This window comes from Labrus bergylta, chromosome 2 (assembly GCF_963930695.1).
Source record: "Labrus bergylta chromosome 2, fLabBer1.1, whole genome shotgun sequence".
Lineage (NCBI taxonomy): Eukaryota > Metazoa > Chordata > Actinopteri > Labriformes > Labridae > Labrus > Labrus bergylta.
In genome coordinates this window covers 29835980-29855474 of record NC_089196.1, presented here as the reverse complement: position 1 = coordinate 29855474, position 19495 = coordinate 29835980, and the positions used below count along the sequence as shown (strand labels likewise).

Genomic DNA, 19495 nt, shown 5'->3' with positions numbered 1-19495 from the left:
GTGGAGCGCGGATGCAGACACAAGCAGCAGGACACATGGCCAATTAAGACAGGGATGTGAAATGGCACAGATAGAATGTAGGTGACTGAAAATCACACTTCATACAATCAATGGCAAGGTCATAATTAACAAGTGTTACAAAGAAATCCACACTGGAAAATGGTCTGTTTCTTGGCATTGTATTCTTTATATATTTTGTCCAGTTTGCCTGGCTACTTCTGTTGTCCATCTGTATCTTTGCATGATGCATCCCTGCCCCTTATCTGACTTATGTCAGAGACAGCTACTCTTCAGTTGTCTTTTCTAATTTTCTTAAAATTCCTAAATGGAGTATTTAAAGATCCAAAGTTATCTTTATTTTCATGTTGTCAGTCTGTGAAACCTATATTGTGGCTTTGTATTATTTACAGCTCATAAAAACTCTTTATTCATCTCATACTGCGTCAGTAAAAACCCATTTTTCAGCTTCTGCTCAGAATTATTTTTTTCAGCTGCTGTCTCTTTAAGAAAACCCCTCCCCAAGTGCCCACTTTCTTCTAACTGGTCAGCTACCTGGACATCGTGCAGGCGGCAGAACGCTGCAGGGCTGCCAGGGAAGGCTCCTCTACAGCGCTGGGAAAATAGAGACTATGTACAAGGTTTCAGTGGCTTACTGTACGTAGGGGCTTGAGGGTTCTCTATCTGTCGTGTGATCTTTAGCGCCCTCTGCAGACTCATCCTGGCATTACTCCAAAATACGTTTACCTCGTGATCTGAAACTTTGCCCGCACATTTAGTATGGGCATCCATCATTTTAACACTTAATGTTAAAAGGGTGATCAGCACAATAGGTCAACTTTAAGAAAGTGACAGATCTTTGATTGCAAACCAGCGGGAGTCTGTTTGTCTCTTCTTCTTCATGTTCGTTGTTCCTCGTCTTAGAGATGAAAGTCCCGGAAATGTAGATGAAGTCAGGAGCATGTTAAATTTAAGTTATTTTGTAAAGAGAATGTATATTATATGGCTGTAGAACGAGAAGGGAATAAATCTAGAATAAGAGTTGGGTTAGGGATGACTAACAGGAAGTAAAAGGTAGAAGTGGCGGATGAGGCTGAGAAGAAAATTATTCCAGAGGTTTTGTTGGCATTCGTATCACTTTCATCACACCAATTATATAACTACGACAACCCCAGACGCATTCCCCTGTAAGTCACCAGTTAACACGGTAACACTTTGAACCATAACACCCACTAAAGTTAACTTCAGTTAATTATTAATTGATTAACTGTGCCCCGTCCTCTCTAGAATCAGAATTTGAAGCTTACAGCTACAACTTCCATGTTGGAAGTCATGTACTGTATTTGTTGTGACATTTCCCCGAGTGTTTTGGTTTCATTTGGCACATCTTACATTTAGAGAAGCTTTTTAAAACAATCACCATTTATTTTTTTTCACGACGGTTATTCTCCTGCATCTGTTTAAAAAAGCAGAGTCCTTTTGCTCATCTTATCACAACCAGCTAATTGTTTTGTCTAAAACACACACACGCTGTCTCTTTTACACACACACACACACACACACACACACACACACTTCTCACCATATTCATGTGCGCTGTTGGATTAAATTTCTATTAGCTCTCCTCGATTGAGTTTGAAGATTGTTGATTAGCCAGTAATGGCCTTTGTTACTGCACTAATGAATAGCTTGATTACTATTCTACTTAGGCTACACATCAGGAGGCGCCCCATGCGTGTGCATATGCCTCTGCTTGTGTGTGTGTGTGTGTGTGTGTGTGTGTGTGTGTGTTTGTAGGCGTGTGAGGCATTTGTTGGTATTATCCTCTGATAAACACACGGGCAGTTATAGCCAGTCGTCTGCGCTCGTGTCAAAAAGCTGATGGCAGCAGAAGAGAAGGATGGATGGTCTCATCTGCCAACATCCATCCCTCATTCTCTCTCTCTCTCTCTCTCTCTCTCTCATCAATCTCTCTCTCTTTCTCTTTCCTTCTTCATTCTGACTGTGGCTGTGTCTCAATAATTTCTCTCCAACCTGCTCTCTGTTTCTTCAATCTCTCAGACATGACGCTTTTGTCTTTTTTCTGTTTGTTCGATGGTCTTTCATTCGTTCGGTCCTCCTTTCTTTCCTTCTGTCTTTCTTACTTTCTTTCTTTCTTCTTTAATGTCCTACTTCTCTCTATTATCTCTCTCCGACTGGACGGACCTAATTCCTGAGAATTGGGCAGGCATGTTGCAAACACCAACACTCAATGTTTGTATTATGAAACACACAAACAGACCTGTGTGTGTGTGTGTGTGTGTGTGTGTGTGTGTGTGTGTGTGTGTGTGTGTGTGTGTGTGTGTGTGTGTGCGCACGTGTGAGTGTTTGATAATGGAAACAAGCATGCCAATTATGGTGATGGCTCTCCAGATGCCAGGCAGAGCCAACAATAATGAGGGTGGCACATCTGGCAGTGCTGTAGACATGTGTGCGGGGGGGTGAGGGGGTGAGGGGGTGAGGGGGGGGGCGGGGTGAGGGGGGGGCGGGGGGGTTGTGATGATCGGGATGGTTTAGCTGGAATTATAGTTCACAGGGGAGCTGACACGCACACATCTCCGTAATGTCTTAATGAATGCACGGAGCCGAGAGTCACACAAAGTCAAGAGGCAGATTTGAATTGGAAATGAAAGAAAAGTAAATGTCAACGTGTTCATATGAGAGAGCTCGAATGTTAGTGCGAATTCACCGAGAAGTATCATTTTTAGATTTGTCTGGCCTTTCACCCACTGGTACCGACATTTAAACTGTAAAACTCGAGTTTAAATGACCTGAATGAACCAACATTTGGCTCACTCACGATCTCCACATCAATCCAAGTTGAACGTTTGCAAAGTTCAACCATAGGAAGTTTTCACCAACAGGATTTTTCTTCATCTACAATCAAAGGCCACATTTCCACAAAAAATGATCCTTTGAGAACAAAATAATTTCTTACTTGAGTGTTTGAAAATGTCTCTGTTGACAACGTTTTGATCACATGCACATGGATCCTCAAAGGCGACCAAAAAACACTGTAGTATCCATGCCGGGCCTTTCATCGAGATGTGATTTTTATTCATTCAATCAATCAATCGATCACTATTTGAAGAGTTCATTTGCCAAAAACAGATAAAAGCCTTTCTGAAAAAAAATGCCCTGATAGTTTTAATTAGCATTTTAAATAGAGCTGTTATGTGTTCCAGAAACTGTTCTGGTGGAAAAAAAAAAACAGTCTATGGGGAACTTGGTGAAAGCTTCAGTCTGAATGATATTACCTGAAATAAACAATAACTATAAAACTCAAAATCACATTTTTTAACTGCTTTTGCAAATAAACTTTTCATTTGTAAAGCGCCAGTTCCATAACAAGTGTTATCTGGAGACGCTCTGGAGAATAAGATGCAGGATTTGTATTCCTCGCGTTCCTGTCGTCCACACTTCCTCGCCGCTGAGGTGGAGGTCGGAGTAGGCCGTGCATGGATGATGACGGCGTGCCATAACCATGTGTGACCATGTGCGCATAAACCCCACAGCCTTTCCAACTCTTAAATATTTTTGCAACAAGACAACATGCAGCCAGCAATGATATTTCCTAAACAGCATATTTGGCCAATTAAATTAGAAGTATGTGAAGGTATAATCTCTGGGAAACAGGGATGTCTGTGCAAATATTAAATTAAGGCACAGAAAGCCAGCTCATGATCCTCTGAAGCAGAGTCTTTATTTATAGTTTTATGAATCATTGTTTCGGGACATCCTGCCTTCTTTTCAGATAATTCCATCCTGAAGATGATTCAGTCAGACTTTGCCGCAAATGAGCGCTATAAATAAAAATGGATAGAAAAAGGAAGTATGACTGTGCAGCTTTTCCATTTCAAAATGTTACTGCGAAAAAACGTCTTTTTTTTTTTCTCAGCTTGTTTTAACTCGTCTCGTCTGTGTCTCTCTCTCGCCATCGTTTCTCGCTCTCTGCCTTTCTCAAAGTGACAAAAAGCTGAGCTGGCGCGGGGTTGGTGGTGATGTGGTGGCGGGGGTGTGGGATTATTCCAAACATGGACGAACACTCTGTCCCCCCTCCCACACAGGAGGAAGAGTAATCACTACAGGAGCTCTTTAACCCACTCATCTGTGGTCTTATAGGGATCCAGATAATATAGCTAATCAAGGGGATAATCCTCAGTGACGAGCGTATTAACACTTCAGTGATTCATTGGCTCTCGCTTACACACACACACACACACACACACACACACACACACACACACGGAGACACACACGTCCAGCTTGTTTCCGCCGCCCGTCTCTGATTTCAGATTTTCTGTTTTTTTTTGGTTTTTGTGTGTGTTCCATTATACAAACATTGTGTGTTTGGTGTTTGTGCCGGCTCTCGCTTTGAAAAATTAATGTTGTGAGCCAATAGCAGATTCTATCCTCAGACCGAGTATCTCTGCACCCTTATCAACTCCCATATGAGTCCCTTTGTAGTGGCTCTACAAAGCATGTCATATTTTAGCATTTGTCTCAGATATTCTCTCGCCTTTTGTTATCTCACGCCTTGCTCTGTGCTCCGCCGTTTGTTTCGCCTTTGCTATAGACTTGCGCTGTGCTCTTTTTTTTTTCTTCTTTGTGACACTTTTCTGTGTGACTGTGATGTCGCTGTTCTCTGCAGCAGATACGCCGCGAAGCCTTGCATTTCAAAAACACTTTGTGCTTCTTTTAGAGTGCAACAAAAGGGGGGAATATATATCTATGTATCTATATATCTCGGCTTTACTTTAATCTCTCACAGCATGCCATCAAGCCTTTTGTTGCGCTGCCAGAGAGAAGATGCATATCTTTATAGATATGTGCAATACGTTACACTTCCTGCAGGCTTGATACCGCGCGATATAAGACGGGACATTTGTCCTTAAAGGCTTTCTATGGGATTTTTCACACTTAAATATAATATAAATCAAGTCTATCCTCTGAAAATAACTCTGTGAGTCATGACTGTCTACAATGGGTGTAACACCCGAGTCCCACTGTCTGTGATGTTTTCAGAGTTTTCAGAGTCCTATCTTCACTTTGTTTACATCGCCGGGACGGCCGGCTGACTCCTCCCCTCGTGTATAGAAGTTGTTTAATTGAGGGACTAGAGAAAAGAAGAATAACATACTGTACTCACTGCTTAACTGTGTTTCTAGATCACGCTCATTTCAGGTAAATTTACATGCAGTGTGAAGATACCAGCATGATAAAGATCACTAGCATTAGCATGCTAACACAACAATACAGCGCAAGTTGTTTTGGTTTCATGCTGGTGCTCAAGGAGCGACATCTGCTCGATCAAAAAAATCGCATATCAAGCCATTAAGATGAAGGCGAGGAAATCATATGGAGGCGTTTTGCATATTTGAAATGTCACTCCTTATAGGCTCCTGCGGTGTTCGAGCACTACAAGCAAGTTCATGATTAAAGAACTGAGGGGAATACGACCGTCTTATCTCATGTTCAGGCACACACGCTTTACCTGATGCCGAATTACAATCTCAATCGCGGGGTCGAGCCGGAAAAAACACACGATCAAACGTCTGTGTGATCGAGGCAAACAAAGCCTTTATCTCTCTGAAAAGAAAGCGAGGTGATTCTGTGACTAAAGGAAAAAGGAGGAATGGACTCTTCTTGAACCTTTTCAACAGAAGCCCTTCATGGTTGAATCAAAGGACGAGCGTATTACTGATGTGAGTGCACATGCTGCTGTGTCAAAGGTGTGATCACACACTGTCTGTGGGGTCTCCACAGGCGTGTATAATGCCATTATTTCATTTATATACACCATGGCAATAAAGCAAAGGCAGGTGGTGTTGTTCTCCGTCTGCGTGTTTGTGTGTTTGTGTGTTTGTGTGTTTGTGTGTAGTGATGTGTGGATAAAAGAGGGAGACAGGTAATGTGGGGGCGAGAGTTAAAATAATAAATACACATTCTCCCCTGGGGTTGGTTTGATCCAATCAGCCTCTCTCTGCTAGTATCCCCCACACACACACACTCACACACACACACACACACACACACACACACACACACACACACTGCCTCTAACACCAGCTGTGGCTAATGATGCGGTGGCAGCGGCGGTGTTGCCACCACATGCGGTCTCTTTTGTCTGAGCCCGAGCGGAGCACACGTCAGTCTTACATGCTTTAACCCTCAGACATCATCGCAGACTGAGGCTATTTCCAGAGCGTTATGGTATAAGAGCTCATTACCTCTGTGGGGGAAGGTGACGCCATTTTGCATTTTTATGCAGCAATCCCTCCTGGGCTCGACAGAAAAAGTTTAGACTCAGAGCCATAAGTTGTTTGCTTTAAACACTCATTTCATTAATCCCCTACAAAGTCAACCACAACAACAGGTGATCAAACACCGGAGCTGCTTGTCTTGTTCCTGTGGGGGAGAACTTTTTAATTATAGATTAGATACCATAACAGTAACTTTCTGTTGATGCTGGCGATAACTTCAGTTGTTGGATGCTGCAAAATCCAAAAGGACCTTTGATTCTAAAGTTAGTCATTGCAATATGAGCGTTTACGGATCACACATCACAGAAGTCTGATTTGAAGGCAAAAAACAAGGAATGTTTTAATTGTTAAAAATGAATTCTTTCTCACTCAAATTGGCCATCACCCAACATCTGTCAGTATTCAAATCTTATCTTATCATGTGTCTTATTGGGCCATGTTTACTGACATTTTTTAAGCTAATCTGTAAGCCAGATGACTTTGCAAATTGAAATTGCAAAAAGTGACGCAGCTCGTAAGCGCGGCTCACCGTGAGCTGTTTATTGACGATCCTCTGAGTGTTGCGCTGCTCCTCAATACAAAGCACAACACTTCAGTGTGTCCACCTTCAATAGAAAAGCACTAAATGTCATATTGTTTCCGAGGGGGAAACTGAAAATCACAGAGCAAAGACTGAAATATTTATTTTTGGGGTATTTTTCTGCCTTTAATGGAGAGATAGGACAGTGGATAGAGTTTGAAATCAGGGAGAGAGAGAGAGTAGGAAATGACATGCAGGAAAGGAGCCGCAGGTGGGTTTTGAACCTGGGCCGCCCGCTTGGAGGACCACAGCCTCCATACATGGTGAGCGTGCACTAACCACTGCGCCACCAGCGCCCCAAAGACTGAAATATTTAACGGGTGCAATGTGACGCATGTATATAACGCTCGCATGCTTTTAGGACAACGTGTAAGTCTTAAAGGTGTCTCTAGAGGGCACTCCAGAGAACAAAGTTAGGTTCAAAGTTCTTTGAAATGTGCAACGAAGATGGTCCAAATCTCCCATTACTCTCCAAGAATATGTACTGGCATGATACAGAGAGTCGGGAACGAGAGAAAGTGGTTATGTAATCGAGGCTCTGGACTGATCTGAACACTCAGTGCCAAGTCTCATTGAGTGTGATGATATTCAACATAACAGGGATGAAGTTTTAACAGTGTAGCTTTTCATCACTCTTACCTGGAATCTGTGGCTCGTCTCCCAGACGTTTACCAAAAGGACACTTTCATGATTCCTTTTAGTTGAGAGATTATCAGCTTTCAAGAAGCTCCAGAAACAGATCAAGTTCTCCCACAATGCACCTGTGTGTTACTAACTGGTCTTAATAGGCAAAGTTCTGTGTTTCCAGGTTAATCATACTTAATGGTAAAATATAGAATATCTGACTTTCAGAGTAGATGTCCAGTAGATGCTGCACCATAGCAACAGTCTCTAAGAGCAGAACAAAGATTTTCTTCCACTGTCCCTAAGCGTGCCCCCCACCCCCCCCACACACCTATACTTCACTGTCCCGACTGAGTGCAGCCAGGCCATTCAGACTTGTGGCCCAGAGTTGAAGACCAAAAATTGTCTCATCCTCTCTCCTTTGGTTCAACTTGAATTGTACTCTTGTGACGAATCTCAGCCGTTATGCCTCTCAAAACATCGTCCCTGAGTGGGCGGGGCCGTCTCTCATAGCCCATTTGGTGGCAGGGCCAATGGTTGGACAGGGAGGGGTTCACTTGAATGAATCCTGTTAAATCCTCAAAGTAAAACATAGACAAAGTGATGGAAGTGTGAACACAGAGCTAAAAACAACAAATCCAGAGGGGGTTTGACTTCACTCTCTTTAGAGAATCATTTCTATACAATATATGTAGCTAGAATATATTTGATTTCTGCTATACTTGTCACTTATTATATCTTTAACACAAGAGCCTTTTATTTGCATTCAAGCAGGGGTGAAACCAGGGGGGTCCTGGGACACTCAGGTACGCAAAAATCATAATTTTTGCGTCACTGGAAGCTCCTTTTCAGACTTAGAAATACAAAGATTTCACATCTCAGGGGAAAATGAGGACAGGATGCACGACCATTCAAAAATACTACCAGGTTTCTAATGATACAAAGATTAATGCAAATGGGTGAAGTATCCCTTTAAGGAACAAAGCATAGAGGGATTATGTATTACCAGTCGTGTTACATTTTCAAAAGTTGAACATCTTTAAGATACTTTATTTTTACTAGTTGAAGTTGTGTTTGTTTTCACACAAAGCCCCCCCCCCCCCCCCCCCCCCTTTGCATAAGACAGTGTCCCAGTTGGGCCAACTCAGTTTGGATAAAAAGTCTGCATCCGCCCCCGTATCCGAGATACTCTATTTGATCCTTGCTCTTAAGTGCTACATGTAAATGAGAACCACTTTTGTGTTCCAGGGATACATGTTTATGTGATCTTACTGTTGACCTTAGATCTCTGAGAAACAGAGTGCAAAAAAAACAGTTTTACAGTCAGATCTTTATTTGTGTTTTGTATCCAAGCGAAGAGATTATGTGTCTCTTTAAATCCGCACCACGGAACAACTTATTTAACATCCTGACCGTGAATACATATAAATCCATAAAACACACATGGCCGCCGCTTTGATTTATTCCAAAGCGCCTACGCTCTTTTTTATTACAATACAAAGGATAAGGCTTGTCCGGCCGTATTATATATATAAGTGTTTTGTTTGTTTAGTTGTTGCTGTTTTCCTCCAGTATAACCTTTACTGTGTAATAGAAACTGAAAGGTCACACAGCGTGTCACTTCACTTTAAGGATTCAAGAGCTACAGTGCGCCCGTGGCCAAAGAGCACTACCAAATCTCTAAAGATCAGAGGGAGAAGCAGGTAGAATAACTGAGAGAGAGAGAGCTGACAGCCTGCCCGGCTCGAGCGGCGCTGAACACACTGAAGAATATAACACTGAATTTTTCTCTCTTTTCTGCATCTGAGATTTCCATTTCCTTAATGCGAGGGGAGGAGGAAATTAAACAACATGAATTAAACAACGCGCCTCGGACATTTATGTGCCCGCCATAAAGCCCGGGCAGGTTGAATTTATGAGGGTTTGGACCAGTAAATACAGCACTCAGGAAATGTGATTAGGCTCATGAATGGGATACTTTCCCGCTGTCCCATTCTTCACCAAAAATACCTCGAAGAAGCACATGTTGGGACATTTTCCTGCTTTACTACACTGCCACCCTGGGGCGCCAAATTGTGAAGCGTCCGGTGTTGATGATTTCTGTGACTTGAGACACAAAAAAAAGTTTGATTATTGCTTCTCTTTTATTCTAATATCATACTACTCCAATTCAAGTGTAAATCATGAATCATATTTCGTCTTTGAATAATTGCGACAATAGGCTTGTGTGTACGGGATAAACCAGGAAGTAACATGACAGTCTTGGTAGATTGACAGAGCCGTCTTACATGGATTTCAACTTTGAACTTTCCTAAAAAGTGGAACGTTTGAAAAACAAGATTACAACAGCATCCTATAACAGGCCTTTTCTTTCTAGTCTTCATTTCTTCATCTTCCAAAGTTGTAAATAACAAGATTATACCAAAACATCCAAAACTTGATTCCATCAGTTTTCTTTCTTTATAAACTCACAGATGCACTGTTTTCGATGAGCATCACTTTTAAAACTACATTTTGTATTTTTCCTCCCCGGCCCGATTGGTTGCTCTCAGGGCGCATCGACTGTGAAAACAAGATTGTGGTGTGATCTATTGATTTCAGCTCAGCTTACAAGATCGAATAAATGTGGAAAAGCAAAGATTTTGAGTAGAAAATAAATCATTCTTTACATTTTTCTCTCCACATGATGGCAGCTATAGAGCAAATCTTCCCACTACACAAACTTTACTATTATTATTATCACTTTTAAGACAAACCTTTATGTTGATGGGATTTCTCTTCTCTTTGTCTCCCAGGTGGAGTGGCTGAAGAACGAGGAGATAATCGACCCGGCAGAGGACAGAAACTTCTACATCACCATCGACCACAACCTGATCATCAAACAGGCGCGTCTGTCCGACACCGCCAACTACACGTGTGTGGCCAAGAACATCGTGGCCAAACGACGCAGCACCACAGCCACTGTTATCGTCTATGGTAAGTTAGCACGCTAAAATCAGAGAGTGAATGACACGGGACGTCACTAAAAACGTGCTCTTATTCACAGGTTTAATTATTAACATATTGAATATTAATTTTGGCTTATGCAATTTCCATTCTTTTCTGTTTTTCCTTTTAACACCATAAACATAGAGCAATTTTTTCATTTAATAAACCAGTGCAACAAATAAACCAGGATAAAACGCTATCCGCCATCGTGACCATTTCTCCCTACACACTGCCTGGCACCATTGAAAATCGCCCAACTTCATTGAGTATAACTAGCTGTGTCACTACGCCATACATGCTAGGATACATAGCTACATTAGGTCATAGTCATGCATATAAAGAAAACAGTGGTAAACATTTAAGTAAGTAAACCTTAAAAAGTGCTGGTTAGATGGTAAATAATCCTCAATTAAAGACAAGTAACTAGCGGAGGTGAGCTGCGACACTGTAGGCAAATTGTTGGGTCCTTACTAGCCGCTAGGAGCTAAACTACCAAACAGTAGCTAGCAGGATTGCAAACTCCACGTGGTGAAAACAGATGTCACTAGAAAGAAGCCTTGCATTCTCTTAGAAACTGCACATTGTGGACAGGAAGACAGTTTAAAACCTTCTACCCCCCAAAACAGACAGCGTCTTCTGTACTAGTGCGACTTTTATTCCAGATTTTATGACACTTTGTAAAAGCTAGCTAAAGCTAACCAAACTATGTCCAGGATCGCCCGTAGGCCAGGCCCCCCCCCCAATCTGCCACATGAAATGAGCTCCTCTACCAAGCTGGCACTTTCTCTTTTCAATCAGCCAGACAGTCCCACCTCACCTTTGACCTCAACCAATTAAAACTCACCAACCAATCACACCTTCAGTTTTTAAATTAGAACATGTGTGCTTTCCAAATGTCTCGACGTTCAGCCAATTTTCCCTCCGCCGCCCGAATGAATTGTGCGGCATATGGCGTGATAACAGCTGTGGAAAAACACAACAAACTTAGAATAGCTTCCTTCTAAATGGTTTTGTTGTTTTTCCAGACAATGCTCTTCTATTGCTTTTTTTTTTTTGTTCTAAAACTGAGAAGAAAGAGAAGGAGAGAAAGCTTGTTTCACTTCTTTTTTTTTTTTTTTTTTTCCATTTTACCAAATGTCAGGCTGACATGAGAGGACGGGAAACATTTTGAGGAAAAACAATGTAAAGCACTACACACACACACACACACAGTGTTTCTCTCAAATGTAACACTGAGTCTATTCACTAGGAGTGTTTCAATCAAAAATAACAGTGCGTGCGTGTGTGCGATACAGACGGCAAGAGATGGAGTGGTTTGACACTGATGTATCCTTACAGAAATAGATTGTTCAATCTGTGGTTCAATCTTCTGGGCTCTACAAGGGCCCAGCTGACACTGTTGACAAGGTGAAATGGTGAAAAAACAGAAGGAGGGGGAAAAAATGGAGCAGATATAGATAGAAGAGACAGGTGAGGAGAAGAGAGTGGGAGGAGAAAAGGTGTGTGAAGAGGAGATGACAAAGGTGACTGTACCTGATTTTAGCAGACGTCTGGAGAAGGAGTGGGCACCGTCCACTGAGGCACGAATGTCCAGATCCAGCAGAGGAGTTTCAACCCACTGCCTCTCTCCAGATGTCGGCTCACCCTCTCTCTGGGTGTCCTTGTGACTCATTCTAACTTTATACCTGATTTTTCTCTTTCTGACTGTCTTTCAAAACGCCCTTATCTTTGTCTGCACGCCACTGCCACGTTTGTCTTGTGAGAAACAACAATAATGCAAAGTAATGAAGCAAAAGAAAGGGTGGAAATCTGACTGGATGCAGGGAAAATCTTGCAACAGCGATGACAATGCGACTGACAAAAATAGGCTGAAAGTGGAAAAATCTACACAAAAGGGACAAAGGAAGAGAAACAGCCTATAGTGACTGAAAATAAGGAGGTTTTGGCTATAGTGAGGATTCTTTGTGATGGTATTGTTTCTCCCTGTGCGCTCTCTCCAACACGAGTTCAGGGTTAAGTAATTTTGCAGGCAGCATCACAGTATGTGAACACAGTGGGGAAAAAAGTTGTGCTCCAGTAAAAGCAGGGTTATAGAAGAGTTGCAAAATGTTTGTGTGTTTTTTTTCTCCAACCACTCCCTGCACCCTCTCTCTCTCTCTCTCTCGACACTTCCCACTCTGTGGTGCGTGCTCATGTGGAGGGTCGGCCACATCGAGTGCCGTCCAAAAACTTCTGAGTGTGGAGTAAGAGTGGATTGTTAAACCCTCCAACTGCAAGTCTGCCCCGATGCTAAGTGAAGCTGGCCTTACACCAAATGACATCTCAAGCAGTTTTTAAAATCACAGACACATTTCCAAAGTCAAAATCAGGAGAGTTTTGCTCGACTTGGTGCTCACGCCCATCATTTTGGATCATTGATGTTTGCACCGAACGTTTTTAATAATGTTGCAGGTCTTCAGTCGTGTCTTGTGCGTATTGTCTTATTTAGTGATCGTTGTTAACAACCAATAGGAGCGGTGTCACCAGCTCCAAACAGGAAGCTGCAGACTACTGGAAAATGGAGTTTGGAGGCCACTCCCTAACCACTCTCCCTCCACACTTCCAGCCTGCGTGCTCGTGTGGAGGGTCCGTCACATTGAGTGTCGTCAAAAAGCCCTGGAGTGTGGAGTGAGAGTGGATTGTTAAACCCTCCGAGTGCAAAGTCTGCACAAATGCACAGATTTATTGAACAGATGTAACACCTCACAGTTCGGTGTTATGACCCACACAAAGTTCAACGCCTCCTAGAAAGATTTTGAAAAATATTTGTATCGTACAGACGTAAAAAAAGAAAAAGAAAAGTTATTTTCAAGATCTAATTTAGGATTTTGTAGTCCTGAGAACAGTGCGAGTGTGTTTATTTGACTCTGAAGTGTTTTAAGAAGCTCTGTCCAACGTGTGAAAGCCCATCCAATATTTCCTCTAAAAAATAACAAAAAATAAAGCATCTTATAAACGTCAGGTTGAAATGATAAGATGTTATATAGAAGGAATTGTGGAGTGATTTTAATGAGTCAGATTTTATTTGGACAATTTATTATTGGAGTGGCATAACACCATGGTTACAGAAAGATTCTGTTTTCTTGGGGAGGGGATTGTGTGTGTGTGTGTGTGTGTGTGTGTGTGGGGGGGGGGGGGGCAGGAGAATCCAGCTGTTCCCACTCAACTTCCAAATCACAGCCTCCTGGCATCTGCAAAACACACCCGACTCCATCAAGACAAGTAGTTCAATTAAATCAAACAAGACATTAAAATAACAGTTATCCTCTTTAACGATGACGTCTCAGTGACAGGAGAAGATTTGAATCCACTGCTGGTCCCTTTATTGCTTCAAATCTGCCCCTTTTTTTTCTACAGAAACATTACACTACATAAAGCTTTTCTATTACTTTGTCCACCACAGCTTGTTCAATTAAACCTGGGGTGTTTTATTTGTTTTTCAATGGCCAGTTGTTCTCTGCAGGGGATTTTTGTGATTAACCAATTATTTTAAAGCTGAGGTTAAAACACTTTGCAATGGACCAATCTGTAAGATATCTACTGAATTTAATCATAAAATGACTTTAATACATCATCAGACATTAAGGAGACATGCTATGTTGAAGTGCCAGTATGTCCTCTTTCTAACTTTAGATTCCGGTTCAGAATGGTCTGGTTTCTTTTGGACCAGAGAAGGTAGTGCGGTTTTAAGGCACCCCCACACGGCCAGTTTGGACGCCCCTTGGTTTACCGACAGGTGTTGCAGCGATGGAAGCGAGCAAGAGAACTCTCCAGCTCTCTCCAAAGTTTTGAATTTGGACTGCAGTACCCATTTTCAACACTAGGTGTCAGATTTTAAGAAAAAAGTTTGGTTGGAATGGTTTAATCACTAAATGTACGACTTGTTGTTTTGATGGAGTCTCTCTCTCTCTCTCTCTCTCTCTCTCTCTCTCTCTCTCTCTCTCTCTCTCTCTTCCCCCAGTGAACGGCGGTTGGTCAACATGGACGGAGTGGTCGGTGTGTAACAGCCGTTGTGGGCGGGGCTTCCAAAAAAGAACCCGTAGCTGCACGAATCCCGCCCCCCTCAATGGAGGACTGCCGTGTGATGGAGTGGCCATACAGAAGCTGCCTTGTACCTCACTTTGCACCGGTGAATTCAATATAATATGTTTTGAAGTTTCAGTTAATATAGATTTATTACGCTTGTGTTAATCTGCTTTGAGTTGATTTACTGTATCTACTTCACTCTGTCCTTTGTGTGCCATTTTTTATGCACCCCTAAGCTTCACACTGGCCTGTCTGGCCTCACCTTCTGCAAGATTCTTTTCATAAACTGTCCTGTCCTATATGCACAACACCTGACGGAGTACTTCAGGACATTTTCCCTGCTCTCATTTATTTTCTTTCTCACCCGTGGTATTCTTGTATCTCCTTCTCCCGCTCCCTGATCTTCAGTGGACGGCGTGTGGACGGACTGGAGTAAGTGGTCGGCCTGTGGGACGGAGTGCACCCAGTGGAGGAGGAGGGAGTGCAACAACCCGGCGCCCAAAAATGGAGGCAAAGACTGCGACGGGCTGGTGCTCCAGTCTCAGAACTGCACGGACGGACTCTGTATGCAAAGTAAGTGGACAAAGTTTCTCTTTAATATGCACTGGATTGCATCAATAACTTACTGACTCCAGATGATAACTGACCCCCCAGACCTTGCAGGGCATTTGGCTGGTAATGCAGGACAGACATAAGTGAATATTAGTGTAATGTGACAACTGAATGGGTTCGTGTACATCCTGAGAAATCTGTGACCAGATCCAGTAAAAGTAAGCTAAATATTTAAAAGTAAAACAGGTATCAAGTGCAAATCTTCTAGAAGAACCTTCAAATGTCCTTAAAGGTATCAGCCCTGAGGATGTCGGGAAATCAGTGTGAACTTGGAAAAAAAAACGAGTCTCAACATCACTGCAATTAGACGGTAACGCAAGTGTCAGTGTCTTCACACATGCACGAGTTGAACGTTTCTGACATGCCGTTAATCTCACCTTTCAACATTTCAAATGTCATTGTCTCCATCGTGCATCTACTCTGATTGTGTATCGTCTCTGTTGTAGAAACCAATTAGCAGTTTTCTATTCCCATCTATTTAACCCCTTTGTGCATGATTTGTTTAAAGTCTTTATTTGTGATTTTTCACACTTAAATATAATATAAATCAAGTATATCCTCTGAAAATAACTCTGTGAGTCATGACTGTCTACAATGGGTGTAACACCCGAGTCCCACTGTCTGTGATGTTTTCAGAGTTTTCAGAGTCCTATCTTCACTTTGTTTACATTGCCGGGACGGCCGGCCGACTCCTCCCCTCGTGTATAAAAGTTGTTTCATTGAGGGACTGGAGAAAAGAAGAATAACATACTGTACTCACTGCTTAACTGTGTTTCTAGATCACGCTCATTTCAGGTAAATTTACATGCAGTGTGAAGATACCAGCATAATAAAGATCGCTAGCATTAGCATGCTAACACAACAATGCAGCGCGATTGTTTTGGTTTCATGCTGGTGCTCAAGGGCGACATCTGCTGGATGAAAAAATTGCATATAAAGCCTTTAAGAACAGAGCAAAAGCTAACTTTTTTTTTCTAATGCATGAACATATTTGTTAGTGATTGGCTCTTGAACACCTCTCCACTATACTGACCACTACGCCTGAGATTTGTTTAATTTCTCCCCATTTTCTTCACTTTCTTCTTCCATCTGCTCCTTCCATCAGTCTTATCATCTCATCCTCTTCCATCCTCTCCCCTCTCTTTATCTTAAGTTTGTTTCCTTGCTCCCTTCTCTTATTGCCTTTTGGTTTAATGCCTTTCTCCAGTAGACACCCACTCCTCTTCCTTCCATTTTTTACAGCAATTTGCTTGAACATACTCATTTTCTTTATTCTTCTGAGCTCGTAATAGTTACATTACGGGAGGGCTTCTTAATGTCATCATCATTACGCTTGCCTTTTTCCACCTTTCTTGCCCATTACTGCAGTCAAAAAACAACCTTTTTCCCCCCTCTTAAAGGGGAAAGTAATGATAGATAATGATGTGGAACAATCATCCAAAAATCCCTTCACAATTTAGTGATTTCTGACACCAGAAGAAGAAAAAAAAAAGTGCGGTCAATTACAAAAAAACCTGCTGGAAAATGCTGGCTGAGTCATAACGGCACAAATATAGAAGCGGCACTTTTTTCCAAGGTGGAGGCAATTATATTTGTTGACTTGTAGGAATAGTGCTGGTTGCTCCCCGTGCTTGGAGTAATTGGCAGACCAGCGTCTGACGAGAAACGAGAGGGAGACAGAGAGAGGCCTGTCAGAGTGACGAGAGGAGAGCAAAGGTAAAAAAAAAGAGAGAGAGAGAGAGGAAATGAATTCACTTGTGTTGTTATAATCATGCCATTCATTCCCATCAGGCGTTCTTTTCATACAACATGGCAGATAAAGACCGTGTGTGTCAGAGGCTCAGTCTGTAGGGACTTGAGAGGGGTGGCCGGTTCAAGTCTTGGTGTGGACCAAAACTGGAAATTGGTCTGGTAGCCTGGTTTGTCAACCCTCAGGGGCCCCTTACTGGTCTGGGGCCCCAAGCAGTTGCCCGCCATGCCTGTTGACTAACAGCGCCTCTGGTGCCAGTTCACTTCCTGGGCACTGCCGAGGTGCCAGGAGTACTCGCTGTGGGAAGCCCCCTCACTCTGACACCTCTCCATTAGCACATGTGTATTTCAGCCCATGTGTGTGTGTAGCATGTTCAACAACAGAGTATACTATTTAATTTCCTCTTGTGGGAAAGTACATTTCTGATACAATAATAAAACTGTATGCCATGGAAACACAAATCCCGTTCTGTCAGGAGGGACTCGGCTGCAAACAATCAGGGAAACGAAAAACATGTCTCCTTCTTAAAATGCTGAATAAACATTAAAGTTATTTACAGCCTCCCATTGGCTGAGACATTGCCAGAGTCGTATTAAGTCAGACTTTCTTGAGCTGCCGTCAACATATTTGTTTATTGACCTTTATCTTACCCGGAGTGCGTCAAATGAAATGAAAATCCTTTTTTTTTTCAACAGCGTCCCGGCAAGAAATGACAAAATATATTCAAACAAAACTATGAAGAGTTATGACTCTGCAATACCAACATAGTTTAAATAACATGCTTTGGTGGGCTTTGATATTGTTTATTTTATTGCTGCATAATTCTAGATAATCACATCATTTCATTAATTTAATTGTGTTACTATAAAATGTTATTTTCATTGTTATCATTAGTTGTAGAAGTGGTGATTCATTTTTATTAACAAGCTAAAGTGATGCCCAGCCCACAATTTACAAGCACTGAACAACAAAACAGACCAGAGCGCTTACAGCAATGACAGAAAAATTACTTTTAAATTCAGTGTGTTGGATGCACTTTAAATACCTTATTTTCATTTAAAATGTTGGCTCCATCCTCCAGTGAAACCGATATAACCTGCACCGTCATTACCTCAAATGCACCCACCACCATCATGTATTTAAGTGACCACCTGACCTGATTGAAAATAGGAGACCTTAATTCTTAATTATCTTACAATAATCACGCTACATGTCAAGAAATGACAAACAACATATGAACACTATATTGCTCCTCAGACATCATCCTGCACTGTTCAAAGACATGTGAATCAAGCTGAAAAACTTAAGTAAGTGAGCTTGAGCAGGGGAACCAAACATCGAATTTGAGCCTGATTCCCACCCTTCCGTCCAAAGTCAGCAAATGGTTCCAAAGACGATCTGGCCAGATTCTCCTATGAGTGATTTTTACCCTCCCCGATCTGCTTGAAAGACAATCTGGGCCGCCATGTTTTGAAATCGTAAATATTAAACATCTATATTCATACGATCAGAAATCCTCTTGTGTGGGTCACAGCTTTGCACAGTTGGTACATGTATGATGACATAGCACAGGAAGATACATGTAAACAACAGGGAGACAATGACGGACACAACAGCAGCAGAGAGTCAAGAGCTTGATTTAAAAATAAAGATTTTTCAGGGTTTTATCTTTCGTGTTCATGACTCATAACGTCATGCATGATTCCTGCCTTACGTTGTGTTTTCACTCTAACAAATAATCCAGTAAGACAATCCTAGTGAGACATTCCTGGTCAAATAAATGAAATCAGAGCAACCTCTTGTTCAGGAGATTTCTATATTTCATCAGTGAACACAAAGCAGCCCGGGGGGGGGGGGGGGGGGGGATGTTTCATCACATGCAATGGAGTAATATTAAATAATCCCTCAGAAGGCTTTTTGGCCTGCAGGCATGTTATTGACAGGATTTACAGTATATTTCAGAAGCCTGCCCACCTCCTGACGCAGTGTATTATGTGTCTGCGGTCCATCAGGAGGATTCCCTGAGGCCGCTCGCTGAGGCTCGGGCCACACAATCTGGGCTAAAGCCGAGAGAGGTATAGATTTAGACTCGTTTCCCCCTGATTGATTTTCTGTCGTTAAAATAACTCCACAGACGTGGTTTTATGCGCGCACTAATGTTTCAGCTGTTTCCTGTAGCATTTACTGGAATCCATGAAACGTGTGTGTTACTGTGTGTGTGTGTGTGTGTGTGTGTGTGTGTGTGTGTGTGTGTGTGTGTGTGTGTGTGGTTGTAAGAAGGGGTTTTGCATGCACAGGACTTTATAGGCAGAGTATATTTAAAAAGCTCTGAGTGATTCCTTTATGATTATACTACTTGGTTTATGAAAGATGGATCTTTAAATGCTGGTCTATTTAGGCTTCACACTGAACATTAAAGCTTCTTCTGCTTCAGTAAAGCAGAGAAAGAAAGATGTCCCGGTTTAATCTAGGAGACACCTTTTTGTCACACCTACATATATCTATTAATCAGTCAGTCAGACTTTATCTGTATACACGTTTCATACATTAAAAATGTTGTTTGAAGTGCTTTACATG

At 42.1% G+C, this 19495-nt stretch overlaps 1 protein-coding gene across 2 annotated transcripts in view; it reads left to right on the top strand.

Annotated features, from left to right (window-relative positions):
- The window catches only part of LOC109989159 (netrin receptor UNC5C-like), a 230594-nt gene that overhangs the window by 160717 nt on the left and 50382 nt on the right, over positions 1-19495 (top strand). For both annotated transcript variants that reach the window (XM_065951374.1, XM_029278676.2), the window contains exons 5-7: positions 10299-10479; positions 14492-14659; positions 14965-15129. In XM_065951374.1, coding sequence (XP_065807446.1) covers positions 10299-10479; positions 14492-14659; positions 14965-15129 — 514 coding nt within the window. The remainder of the gene's footprint in view (positions 1-10298; positions 10480-14491; positions 14660-14964; positions 15130-19495) is intronic.